The 21,988-nt window shown below is 46.3% G+C and overlaps 2 protein-coding genes across 10 annotated transcripts in view; one reads left to right on the top strand and one right to left on the bottom strand.

Moving 5' to 3' along the window:
* Positions 1-21,988, top strand: part of LOC147006654 (interferon regulatory factor 2-binding protein 2-A-like) — a 61,005-nt gene that overhangs the window by 8,899 nt on the left and 30,118 nt on the right. The window lies entirely within an intron of this gene.
* Positions 10,319-21,988, bottom strand: part of LOC147006655 (short transient receptor potential channel 4-associated protein-like) — a 28,328-nt gene continuing 16,658 nt past the window's right edge. For 5 of the 7 annotated variants that reach the window (XM_085868265.1, XM_085868266.1, XM_085868268.1 and 2 more), the window contains 7 exons: positions 19,470-19,553; positions 15,919-16,009; positions 15,237-15,377; positions 13,114-13,225; positions 12,862-12,974; positions 12,459-12,659; positions 10,319-11,051 (listed from right to left, as the gene is read on the bottom strand). In XM_085868265.1, coding sequence (XP_085724391.1) covers positions 10,902-11,051; positions 12,459-12,659; positions 12,862-12,974; positions 13,114-13,225; positions 15,237-15,377; positions 15,919-16,009; positions 19,470-19,553 — 892 coding nt within the window. In that variant the 3' untranslated portion in view covers positions 10,319-10,901. The remainder of the gene's footprint in view (positions 11,052-12,458; positions 12,660-12,861; positions 12,975-13,113; positions 13,226-15,236; positions 15,378-15,918; positions 16,010-19,469; positions 19,554-21,988) is intronic. The other 2 variants (XM_085868269.1, XM_085868270.1) reach the window with 2 other exon arrangements.

Below are 21,988 nucleotides of genomic sequence, written 5' to 3'. Positions count from 1 at the left end.
TGCCGCAATTTTCGAAACTAAAACATATAACTGGAGGGCTTTAATAATCTACAAAACTGGATACAATTTCTGACCCAGGATCTACAGAAATTGAAAAGGAAAATTGTGGAGGGGGGGAATACCTGCTGACTTCTTGCCACCTTCATGCTCTTCACCAGCACACCGAACAAAACAAACCAGCAGGCCAGTGACCGGCATACAGGCCATAAATGTTGTGGCCTTCTCAACAAAAATGATCAAGAAGCAGCAACAACAACCGAGCCACTTCCTCCACCGAGCTACGTTTGTGCGGTTCATGGTCGTGATAATTCGTGGCACAAGAAGTGAAGCAGAGTGGCATGAGACTGGTATGTGGCTGGTATGAAGCTGGTATGAGGTTGCAGCAAAGGGGCAGTCCATAAGTGTGGTAGCATGCTGCTGCAGTAAATGCTGTTCAAACAAAAGAAAAGAAAACAAAACCACCAGAATTATTGGAACGGTGTCACCTGGTATGAGGCTGCAGCGAGTGGAAGTCCACAGAACAGGTAAGGGTGGAACACAGGCCATAGAACAAGGTGAAGTGAGGTGAGTGATGCAATGGACGCAGAACAGGTGGACCAGCAATGTGAGTGATGCATTGATGGTGCTCGGGATGGCGAGACAAAGCAAAACGACAAGGCAAACAACACGAAAGGAGAGAGGTAAACCAAGCAATGCCATCAAACACCAGGTCCGACCAACATGGTCAGCCGGTCTCTGGTGTGCACATACCTCGGGCAGTGGTTGGTGCCAGAAGAGATAGAGAGAGAGAGAGAGAGAGAGAGAGAGAGAGAGAGAGAGAGAGAGAGAGAGAGAGAGAGAGAGAGAGAGAGAGAGAGAGAGAGAGAGAGAGAGAGGTTGGCCCAACTCGTTCACACCCATCCAGCGTCTTTTCCCTCATATACACTACCCGAGCCCCCCTCTTTTAACAATTCGTTGCTACATCTTGTCTCCTATATTCGACTATCCCCATTGCCAAATTCACACCAATCACCCCAAGGTTCTATGGAAAGGAAAAGGGAGCAGTACTACATGCAATCTTACATTTATGTCATGACGTGCTCATTCTCAAGTCCTTCAGGAGGGAAAGTCCAGCAGCCGGCGATCATCCCGGCAGTGGATGGTGCAAAGGAGTCTTCATCAATCCTAACTACGCGAATATTGTTACACTTTTAAACTGTCCCCGGGGTTATACCCTGCCAAGAGGCCTTTGTTAAACTATGGGGTTCCAAAAACCCAAATTTCCATTGCTTACGTGTTGGTGCTCTTACAATTTTGGGCCTTGCCCACCAAATGTTTTATCCATGTCATCGCACAATTTCACGACTGGGCAGTGTGGCTCCACGAGCAGGTCTGCCCACCTGCATACTAACCGTTAGCACCCCCGGGACGCTGGAACCGCCTCCGAGCTTGCCTGCTCCTCACCCTAACATGGGGGATGCCCTCACTGGCACCCCCCTCGATGCCCACATGGCATTTTCGCACCCCGGGTCCCACTACTCGGGCACTCGTCCCATTGAACACGACATGAAACACTGCACTGGCACGCCATGCCCCTCTCCTCGGGTAGCTGCATCCACTAATACACGACTGGCCCCCTGGATCGACCTACGGCCTCACCTGGCCGACGAGCCCCCAGCGCCCGGGGTGCCTGCTTCATCAGAACACTACGCTCACAAGTCACACCCCCAGCCGGTCCATTATCTCCTGCACCCTGCACAGGAGCCACACCCCATTTATTATTTTTAACTTTCCAACCAACTGCATAACGTTATGCGTTATATACCAACTGCATAACGACATCCATATGTAAATTTACCTAATCCCCCTATCTACCTTTAAACTAACCCCCAGGTTTCCTTGGGTGGGATCCAATCCCCCATTCAATCCTTCACATCATGCATTCCTTTACTCACACTCATACTGGCCATTGCCCTGCCCTCACACTCATAAGTTATCAACCACACACAAACACATTTGCACTCACCTACAAAGCATCACCTCATTTCCCCTGACTTACTCGTGCACCCTCGTCTTCCCTTGGACTACGCCCGCTCCCATTTAACTCTGCTGTACCTTCTCCAGCTCTCTCCGTCCCCACTACATGTTCATTGTCTCCACCGAAACAGTCCCTAATGTCGCTCTCGATCCCGATATTTATCCTATCCCTCCCTCATGGTCACTGCTTCGGTACCCACATAGAGGCTACCATCACTGGCACCCCCATGTGGGCCTAACAATGCAATCCCCCTTTGGCTTGTGCTCCTGGGTCCCCTGGAGGTAACCATTGCTGGCACGCCCATGTGGGTCTATCATCCCCTTTAAGCCATTGCTCCTGGGCCCCATTGTGTGGGGCGGCGACACCACTGCGCTCCACACATGGGCGTTACTGTCGCTATCTCTTACCCCGACTATAATAAGCCCTCTGTGTCCACGGAGGTGCTGAGCCATGTGAATGTCGCCAACCAATTTATTTATAATTTTTTTTCCACTGGGCATTTGGGTTTTCCCACGGGGAACCAAGCCATCATGCTCGCCATGCCCATCGCTCATGCCGAGCGTACCATGCATATTGCACACCTGGCTCCCGTGGAATTTTTTTTACAGCCAAATTTCGTTTTGTTTCGCCGTCCGTGCTCCAGTGATTTATCTTTCACAGCGTTTACACGCCGGCCCCTCAGCATTTGTCACTAAACCAAGTAATCGTCTGTGCGTGGGCGGATTTACGAGGCACGGATCGTGCACACTCCCGAAACGTGCGGTGCAAGCGTCCCTCGCGGGGCCGGGATGGATTCCAAATCCGTGATGATTTTCCCATGCTCGAAACCAGAACACATCTACATTTTAAATTTGTTGTTCGTAGAGGGCTCACGCCTCCCGTCAGTCAAACTGACAGCTACCACCGTCTCATGCACTCCATACCACTCGTTCCTGGCACGCACTCCATGCCTCTCATCACTCCAACAAACCCCGGGTCCTTTATTCCCCCCCAAGCTCGACACACACCCATTCGCATCATGCACGTGCCCGGTCTCGCCATGACTCACCCTCACTGTCCTCACCTCCTCCTGGTTCATCTCAGGGACCTGCATCATCCTCTTCGCTTGATCTTTGAGCACTTTGTTACGCTGCACATATAACATGTCCATGCATTCCACCGTCTTCTCCCTTACTCCACCACCTGTTTCTACCTGTTTTGTTTTAATTTCAATTATCTCGTTCTTTACTTCATCCACCTCCTCTTTTACCTTCGTTAATTAGCCTCCGCCATCGAAGATCGGAGGTTACTGTTTTCACCACTTTCTGTTTGTTTGTTTGTTTGTTTGTGTGTTTGTTATCTTGCCAAAACGAAGTTTTTGCAAGATATGTTAGTCAGCTTGTATGTTTTTTTATTTTGTTTGTTTGTTTGTCTGTAATGACGTATAAAAAAATTCTGCAGAGCACAGTTATCATTGGAAATTTTTGTAACTTCGCATATCAGAGGCCTATAGAGGTCCCTTTTAGTGCACAAAATTTTGAAGGTCAAGGTCAAAGGTCAAGGTCATTTAGTCGCAAATCAGGGGAGTCGACGAAACCCTTATTTTTTGAGTAATTTTGATCGGATCGTCTTCAAACTTCTTGGGAATATAGTTCATAGTCTGGCGCTCAGCTGATTAATTTTTGGTGGCGATTGGCCTTAACCTTCATGGTTAGCGCCTCAGGTCAATCATATTTGACCCCAAGGTCAAATTTTCAAGTTTTAGAAACCATATCGTGTCATACCTCAAATTGAACACCTCGATGAGTGCTTTCTAGATATGTCAAGCTTGAGTCATTATGACGTCATTTGGTGACGTCATGAGGAAAAAGCATATTTTTCATGGTTACTCTGGAGAACGATTCTCATCGGAATCTCTCGTAGGCAGATATTGCTCAAGGAGTCGCTCCTGGTGGATAGCAGCTCTGTTCACCTCAGTGTGACCTTAAAGAAGTCACACGTGGTCACCTTTTGGCAAGATACGGGTCACATTGGTTTATTTATTTATTTATTCAATTATTTTTTCCCAAAGTTAATTTTAATAACGATATCTCCCACATCATCAAAAAATAATTTTTCATCGTGATTTACATTATTTGATCGCTGATCCCGAATCCAGGCCGAAGTTACCGGAAATTGCGTACAGTTGTGAACAAGTTATAGTATAGGTAAAGTCAGAAGCGAATGTAAGAAGAATTCTACGTTCACTTCAAGGCTTTGCCTATTCCATATTATCATTCACTGAAAACTGATATTCATGGGGGGGGGGTTTTTATCTGGAATATTCGTTTTTATCTCACTTCACGATCACGTGATCGGATATGACGTGTTTCAGAACTTCTGCCCAAGTTTGCTGGGCGATTGTGCTGAATCATGGTTTGCTGCGGGAGTGTCGGAAACGGCAAAATGTTTTACCTTTTCTCGAAGTTCCGTTGTGTTGTTCATATGGAATAGGCAAAGCCGAGAAGCGAACGTAGAAGTCTTCTTGCATTCGCTTCTGACTTTACCTACTACTTGTTCACAACTGAATACGCAACTTCCGGTTACTTCGGCCTGGATTCGGGATCAGTGATCAAATAATGTAAATCACGATTAAAAATTATTTTTTGATGATGCGGGAGATATCTTTATTAAAATAAGTGGAGGAAATATACACCATGTCTGATATTTGGGTCTTTCATGTCTCCGACGATGCCTTTATCTCCCGGAATGCATCATTCCCAATAAAAAAAACCGGAAACAAAAAAAAAATGGAAGCAAAAGGGTCATCGCCAACGACACGGATTCACAATTGCCAGGGTATTGTGTTGTTTTTGTTGTTTCCTATCCTCTCACGTGCACGCGTTAAGTATGAAGCTCACTGCGTTCGCTATTATTGTTAAACCGTTATGAATGAGCACGGAAACATCCTGCTGCAGTCGGATATCAATCAGGAGGTTGAAGGTGAGTTTCCTTGGAAGCGAACTGGAATTACTAGTGCGGGTCCGTACATGTGTGGCCGTACAGCCGTGCGAAAAAAAAAAAAAAATGGGAACGTCAATTGTGACGTCATAGCACCGTGTCCTGTCATTGGTTTGGTAAATAAATGGTCATAACTTGGGAAACAGCTGAAACGGATGAAGAAGAACGATATCAAAACTTGAAAAGGCACATACATACTCAGGTTCCCAGCGTCGATTGTGACGTCATATCAAACGAAGAAGAAGAATTGTGACGTCATAGCACCGTGTCCTGTCATTGGTTTGGTAAATTAATGGCCATAACTTGGGAACCACTTGTCCGATTAATATCAAACCTTGAAAAGGCACATCCTCAGGTCCCTAGCAATATACCTGGCAAGTTTCAATTAGATCGGACCAGTGGTTGTCGAGAAACAGCGGTCACAGACAGACAGACAGACAGACAGACACACAGAGATTGCCAGTGCGTGCCCGTCACAGTCGCCTGTCCAACTCGCAATCCCACGAGATATGCAGAAACCCCATGGAATTAACAACTCTGAGTTGACCATGAGCAGCCGAATTGCGCCAATAAATAACCCTCACGGCCGAAACCAATGATCTTCTTCCACGTGTGCACATCGTTTCAAGTATTGTTGATGGATGTTTTCTTTCACAAGATTCCCGAAACTCCTTGGGCAATGACCTTCATCATGACGTGGGTTTTATGGTCCCTGGTCGACCTGTTCAAGACAAAACGGTCGGAAATAATAGCAAGGACGTGTGAAAGAATACCACATAGTTACTTGGGCAGTGTATAAGGCAACAGACTGCTGCCTCGGTCGCTCCTGAAAGTCAATAAATAATCCCCCCTCCAGGTCTGAAGCAAAAACCGGCGCACTGCCGATGTGCAAAGATAATACGTCGTGGTTGTGCAGCTCGGAAGGATGCCAGTTGCACTGACCGAGAGGCCCGAGGCCTACACTTACCATGGCCTACACTTACCATGACCTACACTTACCATGGCCTACACTTACCATGGCCTACACTTACTATGACCTTCACTTACCATGACCAACACTTACCATGACCTACACTTACCATGACCTACACTTACCATGGCCTACACTTACCATGGCCTACACTTACCATGACCTACACTTACCATGGCCTACACTTACCACGGCCTACACTTACCATGACCTACACTTACCATGACCTACACTTACCATGACCTACACTTACCATGACCTACACTTACCATGACCTACACTTACCATGACCTACACTTACCATGACCTACACTTACCATGGCCTACACTTACCATGGCCTACACTTACCATGTCGGCTCGAACCTTTCGACGTCTGATGATCCTTTTAACGGTCGCTTTGGTCGTATTACACTAAAGGGAAAACTTATAGGGAGGGCATGACCACTGTGAATGCGACAGCTCCGAAGATATATTTGGCTCGGCGTAGCTCGGACACGGCAGTCGTGTGATTTTATTTTAACGTTTCGGTTACAGTCGTGGGTAGAGTCAGGCCTGCTATCCAACCAATGGACGAACACGCTCTCCGTGCGGAGTATGGTCCCGATGGATGGATGTGCAGACTGCGGAGGTGTGACGCACCTGCCTTTGAATTGTCTCGTCTGGGTTATAGGTTTTGATTTTGCTGACAGTTAAATATTTGCTCCACACAGGTGGACAAGCTCTGCTTCAGAAGCTTTTTGTGTTGTTGTTCACCACATTTGTTGTGGAATCTACGCAGCTTCGACGTCGAGCAAAGGCATTGTTAAAAACATCAAATGTGATGGAGGTTCGAGTTCCTCTCTTCTTCTTACCATACGGCAGCTTGGCTGCCGGGTAGCTGTCATTTTGTTGGGGCACAGCTGTGCCGCTGATTGTGTGCCCCCTATACCGGCACACTGGGACTCATTTCGCCGACCGCGGAAGGATGACGGGCTGAGTCGACCCCACCTGGTGTTAGTTCGGCAGCCGACGGTGCTCCAACTCAGGACCCTGAGATCCCAAGCCAGCAACCCGAACCACGAAACCAACACCAGGCTTTTCAAGTTCCTTCGAAAGCTTTCATGCGTCATGCGTCCGATCAGGTCAAATTGGGTTCATTCAGGAATGAGAATCTTACCTGAAGCTGAAATCTCACCTGTTGCTGCACCTGCCACAAATCTCCTCGAAGACTGGCACGGCCAAAAATATTGGCACCCTGGTACTTTTTTTTTTTCAAACAACGCACTATTTCTTACAGAAAATTGTTGAAATTAAAACATCTTTTGTTCTCCACAAATGTATTTCTTTGGATTGTTCTGGAACAAAACAAAAAAAGCTGAAAAAAATTCCTAAATCTTAGCTTATTCCACTCAGAAATCCTAAAATGGCACGGGTAATCTTATCGGCACCTTTTGGAAATTGTGAGAAATAATGAGATTTCAAGCAGGTGATTCTATTTTACTTTGGAATTGAACTCACCTGTGGTGAGCTGCAGGTACCTGCAATTTATAAATCACTCATTCAACCAGTTTGAGTGGAGAGGTGGACTCATTGTGGTGTTTTGTGTCCCTTTGTGTGCCACAATGAGCACGGAGAAAAGAAAAACAACCAGAGAATTGTCTGAGCACGTCAGACACAAGATTGTACCCAAGCACGGACAACCTCAAGGCTACAAGTCCATCTCCAGAGACCTTGATGTTCCTGTGTCCACCGTACACAATGTTATCAGGAAGTTTAAGGCCCATGGCCCTATAGCCAACCTGCCTGGACGTGGCCGCAAGAGAGAACTTGATCGAAGATTGCAGCGACGGATTGTTCGAATGGTGGAGAAAGTACCTCGATGAACTGCCAAACAGATTCAAACTGGCCTTCAGATACAAGGTACGGCAGTTTGAACTCGCACCATCCGTCGCCAACTCAATTGAAGGGGGTTCTATGTGGGAGAAGACCCAGGAGGACCTCACTACTGGGAGAGAGACGTAAGAAAGCCCGACTGGAGTTTACCAAAACACACCTGAACAAGGAAAAATCATTCTGGGAGAATGTCCTGTGGACAGATGAGACGAAATTGGAGCTTTTTGGGAAAGCACGTCATCTCCTTGTTTTCAGAAAACAAAATGAACCCTTCAAAGAAAAGAACACCTTCCCTACAGTCAAACATGGAGGAGGTTCAGTGATGTTTTGGGGTTGCTGTGCTGCCTCTGGTACTGGGTACCTTGAGTGTGTGTGCATGGCATCATGAAATCATGAGATTACCAAGGAGGAATTTTGGAGCACAATGTTCCATTCATTGTGAGAAAGCTGTGTCTCTGTCAGCTTTCTGACACTTGGTTGAACATTGACCCCAAACACACTTCGCAAATCACCAGGAATGGTTCAACATAAAACACCGGACTGTTGTGAAGTGTCCAGCAATGAGTCCAGATCTCAATCCCATTGAACACCTGTGGGGAGATCTGAAAACAGCAGTTGGGAAGAAGGTCCCCTTCAAATCTGGGAGAACTGGAGCAGTTTGTACTGGAGCAGTGGGCCATGCTGCCAGGAGAGAGGACTAGGAATGTCATTCTTGGATACAGGAAGTGCTTCACTGCAGTGTTTTTGTCCAAAGTCCGTGATACCAAATATTAAGTGGAGGGTGTTAATAATTTGATCAACGCCATTTCGTTGTATTTTCTGATTTAAAAGGATTTATTAAGTTGTGAATCAAAAAACAAAAGGTTCTGTAATATTAACAGTGAAATGTACAATTGTGGAAACAAAATACTTTTGTTAATTTAAACTTATTTTTCGAGAAAAGTTGTGACTTATTTGAATAAAGTGTCCGGGTAACAATGTTTTTTTTCGCCACGACTGTATTTGTTGTAACCTGTACACGAAACCTTTTGTCACCTGCTCGCGCCTTGCTGCTCACGTACCTCGTCAGATCCGTGGAGCGTACGAGGAAGAGACACATTTCATTGGTTAACGGTGTCGGTTGTTTCCAAACTCTCGGTGCTATTTTAACGTTTTATTTTGAAAAAAGGGAAACAAGATTCAAAATGAACAATCGCCCGTCCATCAGGAAGGAGAGACTTGGGGGATTCGTGTTTGGAACTTTAACAATGGTGGGACGGCGTGAATGACCTGCTTGGTGCGAGCATGGCATGCTGGGCAAGCAATGGAGATGTTGTGTGTGTCACCTCCTCACACACTCCTCAACAGCCGTCGTGAGATGCCGGATGTTACAAGAGTTGTGTTTGTGAACGTTGTCCTCCGCGAAGCCACACCGAGACAAGTCCGGCGGATTGAGTGACGTCCGGGGAAAGGTGTGACCTGACCAGACGTGCTCTGCCTTGAAGGACGTGACCCTCCCACCCCGTGGCCAAACTTCTTCGCCGAGTAGTTGGTGTGTGTGAGAGTGTGTTTGAGAACGTTTCATGTGCTGCCTCAGGGTGCCAAAGACAGGAGTGTGCGAAGGACCGAGCGCTTGTGAGCGTCGACGAGAGGACGTCCTGGGACTTTGAGTGACGGGTCGTGTCACCGCCTCGACACACCCGGTGTTCGTTCTCTCGGATTTCTCGAGATTGCGAACAGTGCCTTCCTTCTGGAACTTTCTGGAGCTCATTGACGTCGTGAAAGAAGACAGTTCTTGCTGGGTGGGTCTCTCACTTTGAAATCCACCGAGCGTTGATCACACACTTCATCTCAAGGTACCATTCCACCAGTTTGCTTCGTCGTCGTGCTTCGTGCGACACTTTGTGTTGCAGACTCATGAAGCTTGGTGGAGACAATTTCCCGACTTCCGAGAACATAACCTGAAAATTAAATAATTGTGGGAGTGCTGCAATTCCCTGTGGGCTGGTGCTCTCGCATCACGTCTCCCCGAGATTCGAAGTTCTTAACGTCAATGTGACGAGCCGAAGCACGAGGTCTGTCTCACGTCACAGGCAGTTGGTGGTGACTGGTTTTTGCACCTCTCCTCCAATCGAGTTCCCTCCTCTCTCTGTCCATCCCCGGTAACTTCAGAAAGCACATCTCCCCCCTCACCCCACCCTGCCTCAACTTTCCAAATTCCAGGCTGTCGGCAAATCTCATCTCTTTCCTGCTGTACGTGGAACCGCCTTCCTCAGGCCGTTCAACACCATTCTTCCCTCCAGTGTTTCAAGCAGGTAGTGCATCACCATATCACATCATCCCCCATCGTAACCCATGATCTTTTCTACCCCCCTTTTTGGCCGGTTACTTTGTTTCCTCCCTCTTTTCCTTGCTTGGTGTCCGGTTGTTGCCCCACTTTTGCAGCATGAGCTCCCAGACATCGTCAGCCCGCTATTCCAAAATTAAAAAAAGAAACAAATACTCCGAAAATTATTTATTTAACATTGTTTATGAACACAAGATAAGTTCACATTGGAAGCAGCGTCCTGCCGTGTCGACATCATGGAATTGTGGAGCAGGAAAGTTGAAGACAATGAAACATTTTATCATTGTTATTTAATTCCGATTGTAATCCCGACAAGAAAACAAAGGAAGCTCACTGTGACGTACAGTTCACTTCAAAAAGGTCAAAATGTACATCGGCGAAAGTTCAAAACCTCAAACCATAACATGTGACGTGTCCAAGAGCATTCCGCCGGACGTCCAAGTGGGTGTCAGACAATCATTCTTCTCTTTGTTCATACTCCCGACATGGCACCTCAGATGATATATATAAATATATATATATATATATATATATATATATATATATATATATATATATATATATATATATATATGTGAACCGAAGTTATAGATCTAAACAACCCCAAAGCTCCTGCAGTCTCTCTGATACCAGGCACTCGTATCTCAACGATTCCGATACAAAAGCTTCAATTGGTCCATTTTAAAGTCGCTCGTCTCCACAAACAGCATGTGTGTTGTGGGCACCGAGCGTCCGGTCATGGGACCAGGTGAAAGGGCAAGTCCGTGTCGTCCGTCTCGACGTACGCTTCATCGATGTACCCCGAAAGGGAATGAGAGGCCTGTCGATCCGGCGAGAGGAGTAACTCGACGGTTTCTTTCCACTGCTTAAAGCAAATTGAGGAGCTCTGTGGGGAGGAGGTTGACAGTGGGGAGGGGGTATTGATAGGACGGGTCAAAAGCAAGGCAATCACTGGGCTTAAACCCCCCTCAATGACGTCATGAAGTGTTTATGTAAAGCTAAAACTACAATACTGACTTAAAATTCCTGGTTAAAAAGAAACCAACAAACAAACAAATGTAAAAAACAACCAAATATTCTCTCAACATTTTACATCGACAAGGATACAAGTCACCTGGTATCAATCATCACATAATGTGTCATCAAGTCACCTGGTATCGTCACATCATGACGACTTCCGAGAGCTGTGCTCCAAGAACTTGTAAGCTTTAATAGCGACAGCATGCGTGAGCTCAGCAAGTGAGGAGGTCAAATCGCTTCGCAGATCGTCTGTCTGGTTGTGTGTGATCATCAGACACCAAACGACCACCGACGATATCCCCATCCGTTGAAACAACTCCATCCTCTGTCGTATTGAAATAAAATGACCCCCAAACATAACCCACAATTCCTTGCGATGAACGTGCCAGGACGTAATGAGGTCTGGGGACGTAAGCTGAAATGTCTTGAGTCAGGAAGTATTCAATCCCTTTGCAACGACACTCCAAATTGAGCTCAGGTGCATCCAATTTCCTTTGATCATCCTTGAGATGTTTCTACACCTTGATTGGAGTCCACCTGTGGCCAATTAAATTGATTGGACACGATTTAGAGAGAAGCACATCTTTCTCGATGAGGTCCCACAGTTGACAATGTCGGTCAGAGCAGAAACTTTCCCATGAAGTCCAAAGAACTGTCCGTATAACTCTGAGATAGAATGGTGAGGAGGTATAGATATGGGGAAGGGTATAAAGAGTTCCCAAGAGCACAATGACCTCCATCATTAGGAAATGGAAAGAATACGGAACGACCGAGATCCTTCCGAGAGCTGGCCGTCTGATCAAACTGAGCAACTGCGCAAGAAGCAGCCCAAGAACCCGATGACCACTCTGACAGAACTACAGAGTTCCTCGGCTGAGATGGGAGAACCTACCGGAAGGACAACAGTCTCTGTCGCACTTCAGAGAGTGTGGTTCCCCATCTGGGCAACGCCAAATCAACGCTAAGGTCACGCGAGTCTTGGAGCGGGGACCCTGCCACACTTAGCCTTCTCAGATGGCGTGCGTGGTTGCTCAGCAACCTCTTGGATCACACGGAGTTATCCGTGGCTCTTCAGCTTCAGGGTTAAATGTCGGGAAGGGGTCTGATAGAGGCCACCCATGGACCCAGCGACGTACCCGTAAAATATGTAAAAAAATAAAATAGGCTACAAAGACATCCGAGCACACAGATTGGGTCGGTCAAGCATTTATCAGCAAAGGTTGTGTTGGTGTGAAGAGCAAAAGGTAAGTCGAGAGATTCCGCAAGGCCTTACGTTCTCCAAAGACATCCTGTCGTTGTAGAGGTAGTGAAATTTCCAAAATCGCAGTAAGCTCTGGAACTTCCCGAGTATAGATCCCGGCTTGTTCTGTGCATATTCCTTTTCTCGCAGGGCGTTCAGGTATCCCGGAAGCTCACCTTTACGCGACGCCAGCACGAGGAACGTGAGGCCGGTGTTGAGACAACTCACGTTCTCCTGCAAACGCAACAACAATTGCAAATGCTGTTAAAACGGGAGTGGGGGGGAGGGTGGGAAGGGAGAAAATCACTCTGTCGTGCCGGTCACGACCAGGAGAACCGATCGGGATACAGTACAGATCATGGCTCAACTCTGAATGAAGGTTACCCCCGATGGTGACGGAGAGGAGCGATCGAGAGTCTCCTCCAGGAGAGCTCACCTTTGTGAGGATGCCCACTGGGACAAATTCAATGAACCTGGTGAGGCAGGACAGTCGGTAGTCGATGCTCGCCATGAACGTGAGCAGTCGGCAGGAGGTCATCACATCGAGCACTGCGCACGAGCGACACATCCGACGATGGGGACACAGACCACACGATCGGCCAATTCGCATCGACATTCGACGACGTTGTTGGGAAGTGGCGATCCAAAATCCTTTAAATCGCTTCAAAACCGAAGTCGTGTACTTCACCTTCAAGATCGTCCATCTTGTCCAGGAAGCGTTCAAGGGAGAGTGTCACGCAGCGGATGAACACGTTGCAATCCACCAAGGAACTGTTCACCTGTTGCATGAACACCGCAAACTGCAAGCACGAGTGAAAAGCACCGTTTGTATGTGTAGCCGTGTTTAAAAGACACCACCATGCATGTACGACGAGGGCAAGTGAACTCTCAACCGTTCCTTCGATCAACGGGGACAAACAAATACACCAGCAATCCATCCATCCATCCATCGGGACCACACTCTGTGCAGAGCGTCGGTGATGCCTGAGCAGTCTCCTTGGCTGGTGGACTCAATCTTGGACGGGTCACCACTCCGACACAGGATGACGGGCAGAGTCAACCCCACCTGGTAATAATTAAACATCCGAGTGGGATTTGAACTCAGGATCCGAGGATCCCAAGGCCATCAGCAATCAACCGACCAAAACAACACGAACGACGTGAGCGAGTAAGAATTCAGAAGATCAACGTTAACGGATTAACAAAGCAACTCGTCACCCCCACCGCGGCTTCATTCGCTGGACTTTGACCGAAACTTGTGGATTCGGTCTCGATTTTCGTGTCCGTGTGTGCGTCCGCAACTGTATCTCGGACATGTGTGGACGAGTTTATCCGCACTTGGCACAAAGACAACACACGATGGTCTACAGATACAAGTGATTTGTTTTCGACATCAGATGCAACATGGCCGACCAGCGACCATTTTAGTTGTCCAACACGTCCTCGACCATTTCTCGGACGTGCGTTTACGGACCTTGTTCAAACTTGGCTCACGTTTAATGAACGATGGCGAAAACAAGCGCGACATTGTTTTATCGGGATCAGATGCAAGATGGCCGACCGGCGGCCATTTTAGATGTGAAAAAAAACCTGATGTTGAACACGTCCTCAACCATTTGTTGGACATGCGTGGTCCGATTTTGTTCAAGCTTGGTACAAGCACAGTGCATGAAGGCGTACACGTGGCCCCTCACTTTATTTTGCGATCTGATCAAAGATGGCCGACAAAGAGAGAGAGACTGGCGGCCATTTTATTTGTACATCCACGTGGGCGAGCCGTTTACCTCCGCACAGAAAAAATTACTAAAACAACAAGAACTGTGACGTTTTATGTCTTGTTTACTTATTATTATTATTTGCCTCAAAAGTGAAGGCTCGTGGAAGAGGAAGAACACTTAACAGATCTGGATGCAATGGAACAAAAGGATCAGAGAAAGAGAGAGAGAGACAGAGAGAGAGACAGAGAGAGAGAGAGACAGAGAGAGAGAGAGAGAGAGAGAGAGAGAGAGAGAGAGAGAGAGAGAGAGAGAGAGAGAGAGAGAGAGAGAGAGAGAGAGAGAGAGAGAGAGAGAGAGAGAGAGAGAGAGAGAGAGAGAGAGAGAGAGAGAGAGAGAGAGAGAGAGAGAGAGAGAGAGAGAGAGAGAGAGAGAGAGAGAGAGAGAGAGAGAGAGAGAGAGAGAGAGAGAGAGAGAGAGAGAGAGAGAGAGAGAGAGAGAGAGAGAGAGAGAGAGAGAGAGAGAGAGAGAGAGAGAGAGAGAGAGAGAGAGAGAGAGAGAGAGAGAGAGAGAGAGAGAGAGAGAGAGAGAGAGAGAGAGAGAGAGAGAGAGAGAGAGAGAGAGAGAGAGAGAGAGAGAGAGAGAGAGAGAGAGAGAGAGAGAGAGAGAGAGAGAGAGAGAGAGAGAGAGAGAGAGAGAGAGAGAGAGAGAGAGAGAGAGAGAGAGAGAGAGAGAAGCCAGAAGCACCAACAGCAGGATTGAAGGACAAACTCGAGGGAGACGTGGACAAATGAGGGAGGTGGGGAGAAAAAAAAAATAGGAAATGGAGGATGTACAAGGTGGACAAGATGGATACAGAAGCAAACTCTCAGGAAGGAACAACTGGAAATTTGGAAGTAAAGGAGGTGGGCTTGGGGGTGAAAGTGGGTTAACGGGGATAGAAAAGAGATCGGTTTTGGATCTGACGTCCCGATTAATGGCTGCGTACAAATGTTCTCTTCCGATAAGAAAGGAGGACACGGCCATGATCGAAATGGTCGACGACAACTGGTGTACAGGTATAAAAGCAGATTGACAGTGAACGCACACGCCTCACCCTCTCTTCCGTAGCGAGGCACATGTAGAACTTCCGGAAGGCTTTCACGTTGAACTTCATGAGCTGGCCGAGCAAGTCGAAGTTGATGTGTAGGATGTGCCTTACGTGGGGTTCGTTGTCGATGATGAAAGAGACGAGGTGCTGAGTGTACACGGCAAAAGGGAGAGGGAGGAAGTACAGAGAAACTGGTTCACACAATGTGGCACGATGGACGAGTGTGTCGATGTTTTTAACGAGCGACTGAATCGAACACTAGTCCGCTTCGACCCTTTTCGTCTCGATGATCAAACACTGACTCCAAGTGAGAGCAAAATCAACAAAATACCTGCACAGGTGTGCCCCTGTTTTTAACTCTCGAACCGGTGGCACATCTTTCGATCGACACACTCACACGATACCTGGGTACAAAATACAACTTAGACGCTCGGGTCGAAGACGTCACAACGTGACGAATGATGACGTGTTGACCGTTTTACATCACATGGACCGCCTTTCCACTCACAGTGTCGATGACCATGTTTTGCACAACCGCCGAGCAGACCTCAACGACACACCGAGATACAGCGGTTTTCATCAAGGACAAACTGAAGAACTGGTAAAATCACACCAGGCGGTAAAATTTTACCAAAAATTGGTTTAAAAAAAGCCAACAAAATGGCAGTTACGTGGACGTCGCGCGTACCTCCAGCAATCCCACATTCAGCAGAAACATCTGGTCCACGAAAGAGGTTTCATCCCCGAGGAAGCTCTCCACAGGTCGAGCCAACCAAGACCTGTCAGGGGTGGAACAGCACGGTGCCGTGAAGTGTAAGTTGGGTGTGTGACAAACCTGAAGCTTTCACCTGATGGGCAACACTTCTACTGGAAAATCTAACTCATGAGGGCAGATTGGGGGAGGGATGGGGAGAGGGGAGGGATGGGGAGAGGGGGAGCAAGATGAGAGAGGGAGGAGGGGAAAGTACTGGTGGAGAATGTGCGGCCTTATTTATTTATTTTTATTCCTGACATGACTGGAGTGCACTCACCATCAACCCCAACCTCCTCCACATCCTCCAACTCAACCGAACTCACCATCAACCCCAACCTCCTCCACATCCTCCAACTCAACCGAACTCACCATCAACCCCAACCTCCTCCACATCCTCCGACTCAACCGAACTCACCTTCAACCCCAACCTCCTCCACATCTACCGACTCAACCGAACTCACCTTCAACCCCAACCTCCTCCACATCCTCCGACTCAACCGAACTCACCTTCACCCCCAACCTCCTCCACATCCTCCAACTCAACCGAACTCACCATCAACCCCAACCTCCTCCACATCCTCCAACTCAACCGAACTCACCATCAACCCCAACCTCCTCCACATCCTCCGACTCAACCGAACTCACCTTCAACCCCGACCTCCGACTCAACCGAACTCACCTTCAATCCCGACCTCCTCCACATTCTCCGACTCAACCGAACTCACCTTCAACCCCAACCTCCTCCATATCCTCTGCCATTTCTCTTCTTACCTGTCTTCCCCAAACCCACCTTCACTCGGTTCTCACCATTCCTCACTTCCCCCATCACGTCCCCACGTTCCATCCTCATTTACAAAAGCCATAAAACAAAAGTTTTCAAAGAAACCCCCATTGGACACAAACGAAAACGATCTTCCAACTTGGACCTGTTTCTCTTTTCCCTTTAGTTTCCAATATTTGAGTACGTGCTCTTGCCAATTAGCTTCTGGAGAACGTATGTACACCTGGATTCCCTTTCAGAACCCTTCCAGTCTGACTTACCCAGCACTGAGACTGCCCATCTGAAGGTCACAGAAGACCAAGTATCGTTCGACTCCTTCATGCTTCTGGCCCTTGAAGTTGCTTTTGACACAGACGACGACACTTGACAATCACCGGTCCTGTTCTTCAATTCTTAAAATCTTTTATTACAGACTAGCTGAAGTACCCGGTAATACCCGGGAAATTTGCCCTATTTTCCTCACGCTAATTAGACTGAGGCATGAGTTGTATGGAGAAAATTAGGAAGGCTTCTTTTATTCTTCAGATTTATGGAAGGAAGGCTTTGTGCTGCCGAAATCCTCAGAGAGGTCATAGTTGAAGGCGGCATGTTTCCAGCAGCAGTGGCAACTGTCCTTGATGTCCTGCCAAAACCCGGACCCAGAAAGTTGGAACGTGAGTTTTGTGCTTCTCTCGCCCGTCGGTGTGACGCTCTATTTGCAGTTAGGCGACGCTCTCTCTGCAGCCGACTCTGCTTGCCAGGCTCGTTCATGAGCAGATATATCAGCAGTAAGACGACTCTCTCTCTCTCTCTCTCTCTCTCTCTCTCTCTCTCTCTCTCTCTCTCTCTCTCTCTCTCTCTCTCTCTCTCTCTCTGCAGCTGACTCCGCTTGCCTGGCTCTTTCATGAGCAGATCTATCAGCAGTGAGCTGTTGCCATGCGCGTGCAGTTCGAGAATTCAAACAACAGGAGGAGAATGTGTATGTTTAAAAAGTCAACGAATACGAACATTTTGTATTTCAAAAAACCCGAGCGTTTTTAACCATGAAGCCTTTTGTTACGATTAATACGCCGGCGCACTATTCGAAAGCCACTTCTTTAATGGAATTTTTTCTTTTTTAAAAAAAAATATACATATATCTTTTCATTTTTATGGAAAGCCACTTAGCGCATCCTGGAGCTGAGTGTTAGGTCTATATGTGTGTAAAGTTTCATCAAGATCGGTTCACTGGTCGAGGAGCTTATTGGTTACAAACAAAGAAATAGACAGACAGACAAACAGACAGAAGGACTGCCATTTATGTCGTAGATTGTACAGTAGATCCACTGCAAACAATGCCAGCCACCAATTGTTCAGAAGACCCACTTCATGTACCAGTCAGTGCTCCGTCAGGCTCTCTTGTTGATCCATCTTTGCTCTACGTCCACTTGGTGTACAATTTTATGGGATTTCAACACCAGCTCCCATTGCCATACTGATGATATCCAGAACTATTGTCCATGTAACCTAATGAAGTACTTGCTCACTCCCACAACTTCGAAGTCTTGTCTCTCAGAAATAAAAAAAATCGGATGTCCATGAACGCTCTCAAACTCCCAAGACTGACACGCTGGTCCCTGGCCGCTCATCCCTCCTTAATAAGCTTCAACCACAGACTAAAACTACAGGATCACTTACTGATGTCTGCCTTCACAGTGTCAAATTTAAATCACTTAAATTTGATTAAATCACTCCAAATCTTTAAAAAAAACAAGGACAAATGTGTCCAAGAGCAGCGTCCTCAAGGTCTTGTCGGCTAAAAAAAACAAAACAAACAAAAAAAAACAACTTCCGATATTTCGTCACGTGCCTTAAGCCAATAGCGAGACCCGTCATAGTGTATTTACGAAATATAGTGTATTTACGAAATATAGTGTATTTACGAAATAAATAGTGTATTTACGAAATTACAATATATTAAATGGAATAATCTTTAAATAGTAACGTGAACTTTTCGAAGCTTTAAAGCAAATGTCCGAATATATTTAAAAGTTCATGATAGACGCTCTCAAAAGGAACCCTCAATGCGAGGATGTGTACAGGTGTTTAGTATTTAAGGAGATACGGATCGTGTATATAAAAGAGCCGAGTCCTAATATAAAGGTTTCGTCTTCACAAGAAGAAGAACAAGAAGAATAAGAAGAACAACGCCGAGCTCTTTTAGAGCTGCTAAAAATAAAAAAAAAATAGAACGGCACTCGTCGAAGTCGCGATGTCGACAGATCTGCCTCTACCTACGTTATTATCATTGAAGGGTTTTATGTTTAAAAAAAAAAAAATGGCTGCCAAACGACGTGACCGATGACGTCATTGTTGTCCCCCACAACTACAAATACAATTTCGCCTGAGATAAACCTCAAAAATTTTCACACTGATCGGACAAAGCGTTTGATGAATGCAATTATGACGTCATAACGAAGCCACCAATGACCTCATCAAAAAAAAAAAGAAATCGCACTTACGTCCCATCTGGGGAATACATCACGTGTGCCAAGTTTATATTTTTTCCACGGAGCGGTTTCAGAGATAACAGCGGTCCAAAGGTTTTCCTTTTTTCCAACATGGCCGACAAGTTCGCTCACTGACAAAAATTCGAGGCAACAGGGTGAACACAAAATGTTCAAGATCGGAGACATCGTCCGCCGGTCATGTCGACCTGATACCTCGACTCGAGTGCATGGCTCACCTGAAAACAAAAACCGGTGACTCGTTCTTCATCACCTCGATCACTTTCTTCAGGAGTCCTTTGTCCCCTTGACAAATGAGAGTCCTGAAAATAAACATCACAACTCGAACTGCAGCACGCGCAACAAAGGGCAACAACAATAACATGATAAAAACACTCTCAACATCATTGTCATGTTAATCATGACCATTAGAGTGGTCAAAGTATCGACTAGCACTACTCGTTGCACTACTCGTGAAGGAGGATTATAGTGGTGAGTGTATATACAAGCACGACTCGTTAAGGAGGATTAAAGTGGTTGGTATATCGACAAGCACTACTCGTTAAGGAGGATTAAAGTGGTCAGTATATCTACAAGCACGACTCGTTAAGGAGGATTAAAGTGGTGAGTGTATATACAAGCACGGCTCGTTTACGAGGATTAAAGTGGTTAGTATATCTGCAAGCGCTACTCGTTAACGAGGATTAAAGTGGTCAGTATATCTGCAAGCGCGACTCGTGAAGGAGGATTAAAGTGGTCAGTATATCTACAAGCACTACTCGTTAAGGAGGATTAAAGTGGTGAGTGTATATACAAGCACGATTCGTTGAGGAGGATTAAAGTGGACAGTGTATATCCAAGCACTACTCGTGAAGGAGGATTAAAGTGGTTAGTATATCTACAAGCACTACTCGTTAAGGAGGATTAAAGTGGTCATTATATCTACAAGCACGACTCGTTAAGGAGGATTAAAGTGGTCAGTATATCTACAAGCACTACTCGTTAAGGAGGATTAAAGTGGTTGATATATCTCCAAGCACTACTCGTTAAGGAGGATTAAAGTGGTCAGTATATCTACAAGCACTACTCATTAAGGAGGATTAAAGTGGTCAGTATATCTACAAGCACTACTCGTTAAGGAGGATTAAAGTGGTCAGTATATCTACAACCGCTACTCGTTAAGGAGGATTAAAGTGGTCAGTATATCTACAAGCACTACTCGTTAAGGAGGATTAAAGTGGTCAGTATATCTACAAGCACTACTCGTTAAGGAGGATTAAAGTGGTTGGTATATCGACAAGCACTACTCGTTAAGGAGGATTAAAGTGGTCAGTATATCTACAAGCACTACTCATTAAGGAGGATTAAAGTGGTTAGTATATCGACAAGCACTACTCGCGAAGGAGGATTAAAGTGGTCAGTATATCGACAAGCACTACTCGCGAAGGAGGATTAAAGTGGTCAGTATATCTCCAAGCACTACTCGTTAATTAGGATTAAAGTGGTCGGTATATCGACAAGCACTACTCGTGAAGGAGGATTAAAGTGGTTGGTATATCGACAAGCACTACTCGCTAAGGAGGATTAAAGTGGTCGGTATATCGACAAGCACTACTCGTGAAGGAGGATTAAAGTGGTTGGTATATCGACAAGCACTACTCGTTAAGGAGGATTAAAGTGGTCGGTATATCGACAAGCACTACTCGCTAAGGAGGATTAAAGTGGTCGGTATATCGACAAGCACTACTCGCTAAGGAGGATTAAAGTGGTCGGTATATCGACAAGCACTACTCGTGAAGGAGGATTAAAGTGGTTGGTATATCGACAAGCACTACTCGCTAAGGAGGATTAAAGTGGTCAGTATATCTGCAAGCACTACTCGTTAAGGAGGATTAAAGTGGTTGGTATATCGACAAGCACGGCTCTTAACGAGGATTAAAGTGGTCAGTATATCGACAAGCACTACTCGCGAAGGAGGATTAAAGTGGTCAGTATATCTACAACCGCTACTCGTTAAGGAGGATTAAAGTGGTTAGTATATCGACAAGCACTACTCGCGAAGGAGGATTAAAGTGGTCAGTATATCTACAAGCACGACTCATTAAGGAGGATTAAAGTGGTTGGTATATCGACAAGCACGGCTCGTTTACGAGGATTAAAGTGGTTAGTATATCTGCAAGCGCTACTCGTTAAGGAGGATTAAAGTGGTCAGTATATCTGCAAGCACTACTCATTAAGGAGGATTAAAGTGGTCGGCATATCTCCAAGCACTACTCGTTAAGGAGGATTAAAGTGGTCGGTATATCTCCAAGCGCTACTCGTTAAGGAGGATTCAAGTGGTTGGTATATCGACAAGCACTACTCGCTAAGGAGGATTAAAGTGGTCAGTATATCTACAAGCACTACTCGTTAAGGAGGATTAAAGTGGTTGGTATATCGACAAGCACGGCTCGTTAACGAGGATTAACGTGGTCAGTATATCTGCAAGCGCTACTCGTGAAGGAGGATTAAAGTGGTCGGTATATCGACAAGCACTACTTGCGAAGGAGGATTAAAGTGGTCAGTATATCTACAAGCGCTACTCGTGAAGGAGGATTAAAGTGGTCGGTATATCGACAAGCACTACTCGTGAAGGAGGATTAACGTGGTCGGTATATCTCCAAGCGCTACTCGTTAAGGAGGATTAAAGTGGTCGGTATATCTCCAAGCGCTACTCGTTAAGGAGGATTAAATTGGTCAGTATATCCGTCAACGTAGC

The sequence above is a fragment of the Eptatretus burgeri genome, unplaced genomic scaffold (assembly GCF_056783735.1).
Source record: "Eptatretus burgeri isolate ZD-2024b unplaced genomic scaffold, Ebu_testis_v1 Ebu_testis_scaffold_3157, whole genome shotgun sequence".
NCBI lineage: Eukaryota > Metazoa > Chordata > Myxini > Myxiniformes > Myxinidae > Eptatretus > Eptatretus burgeri.
The sequence above is the reverse complement of the archived record's forward strand: the minus strand, read 5'-3'. Positions and strand labels throughout refer to the sequence as shown.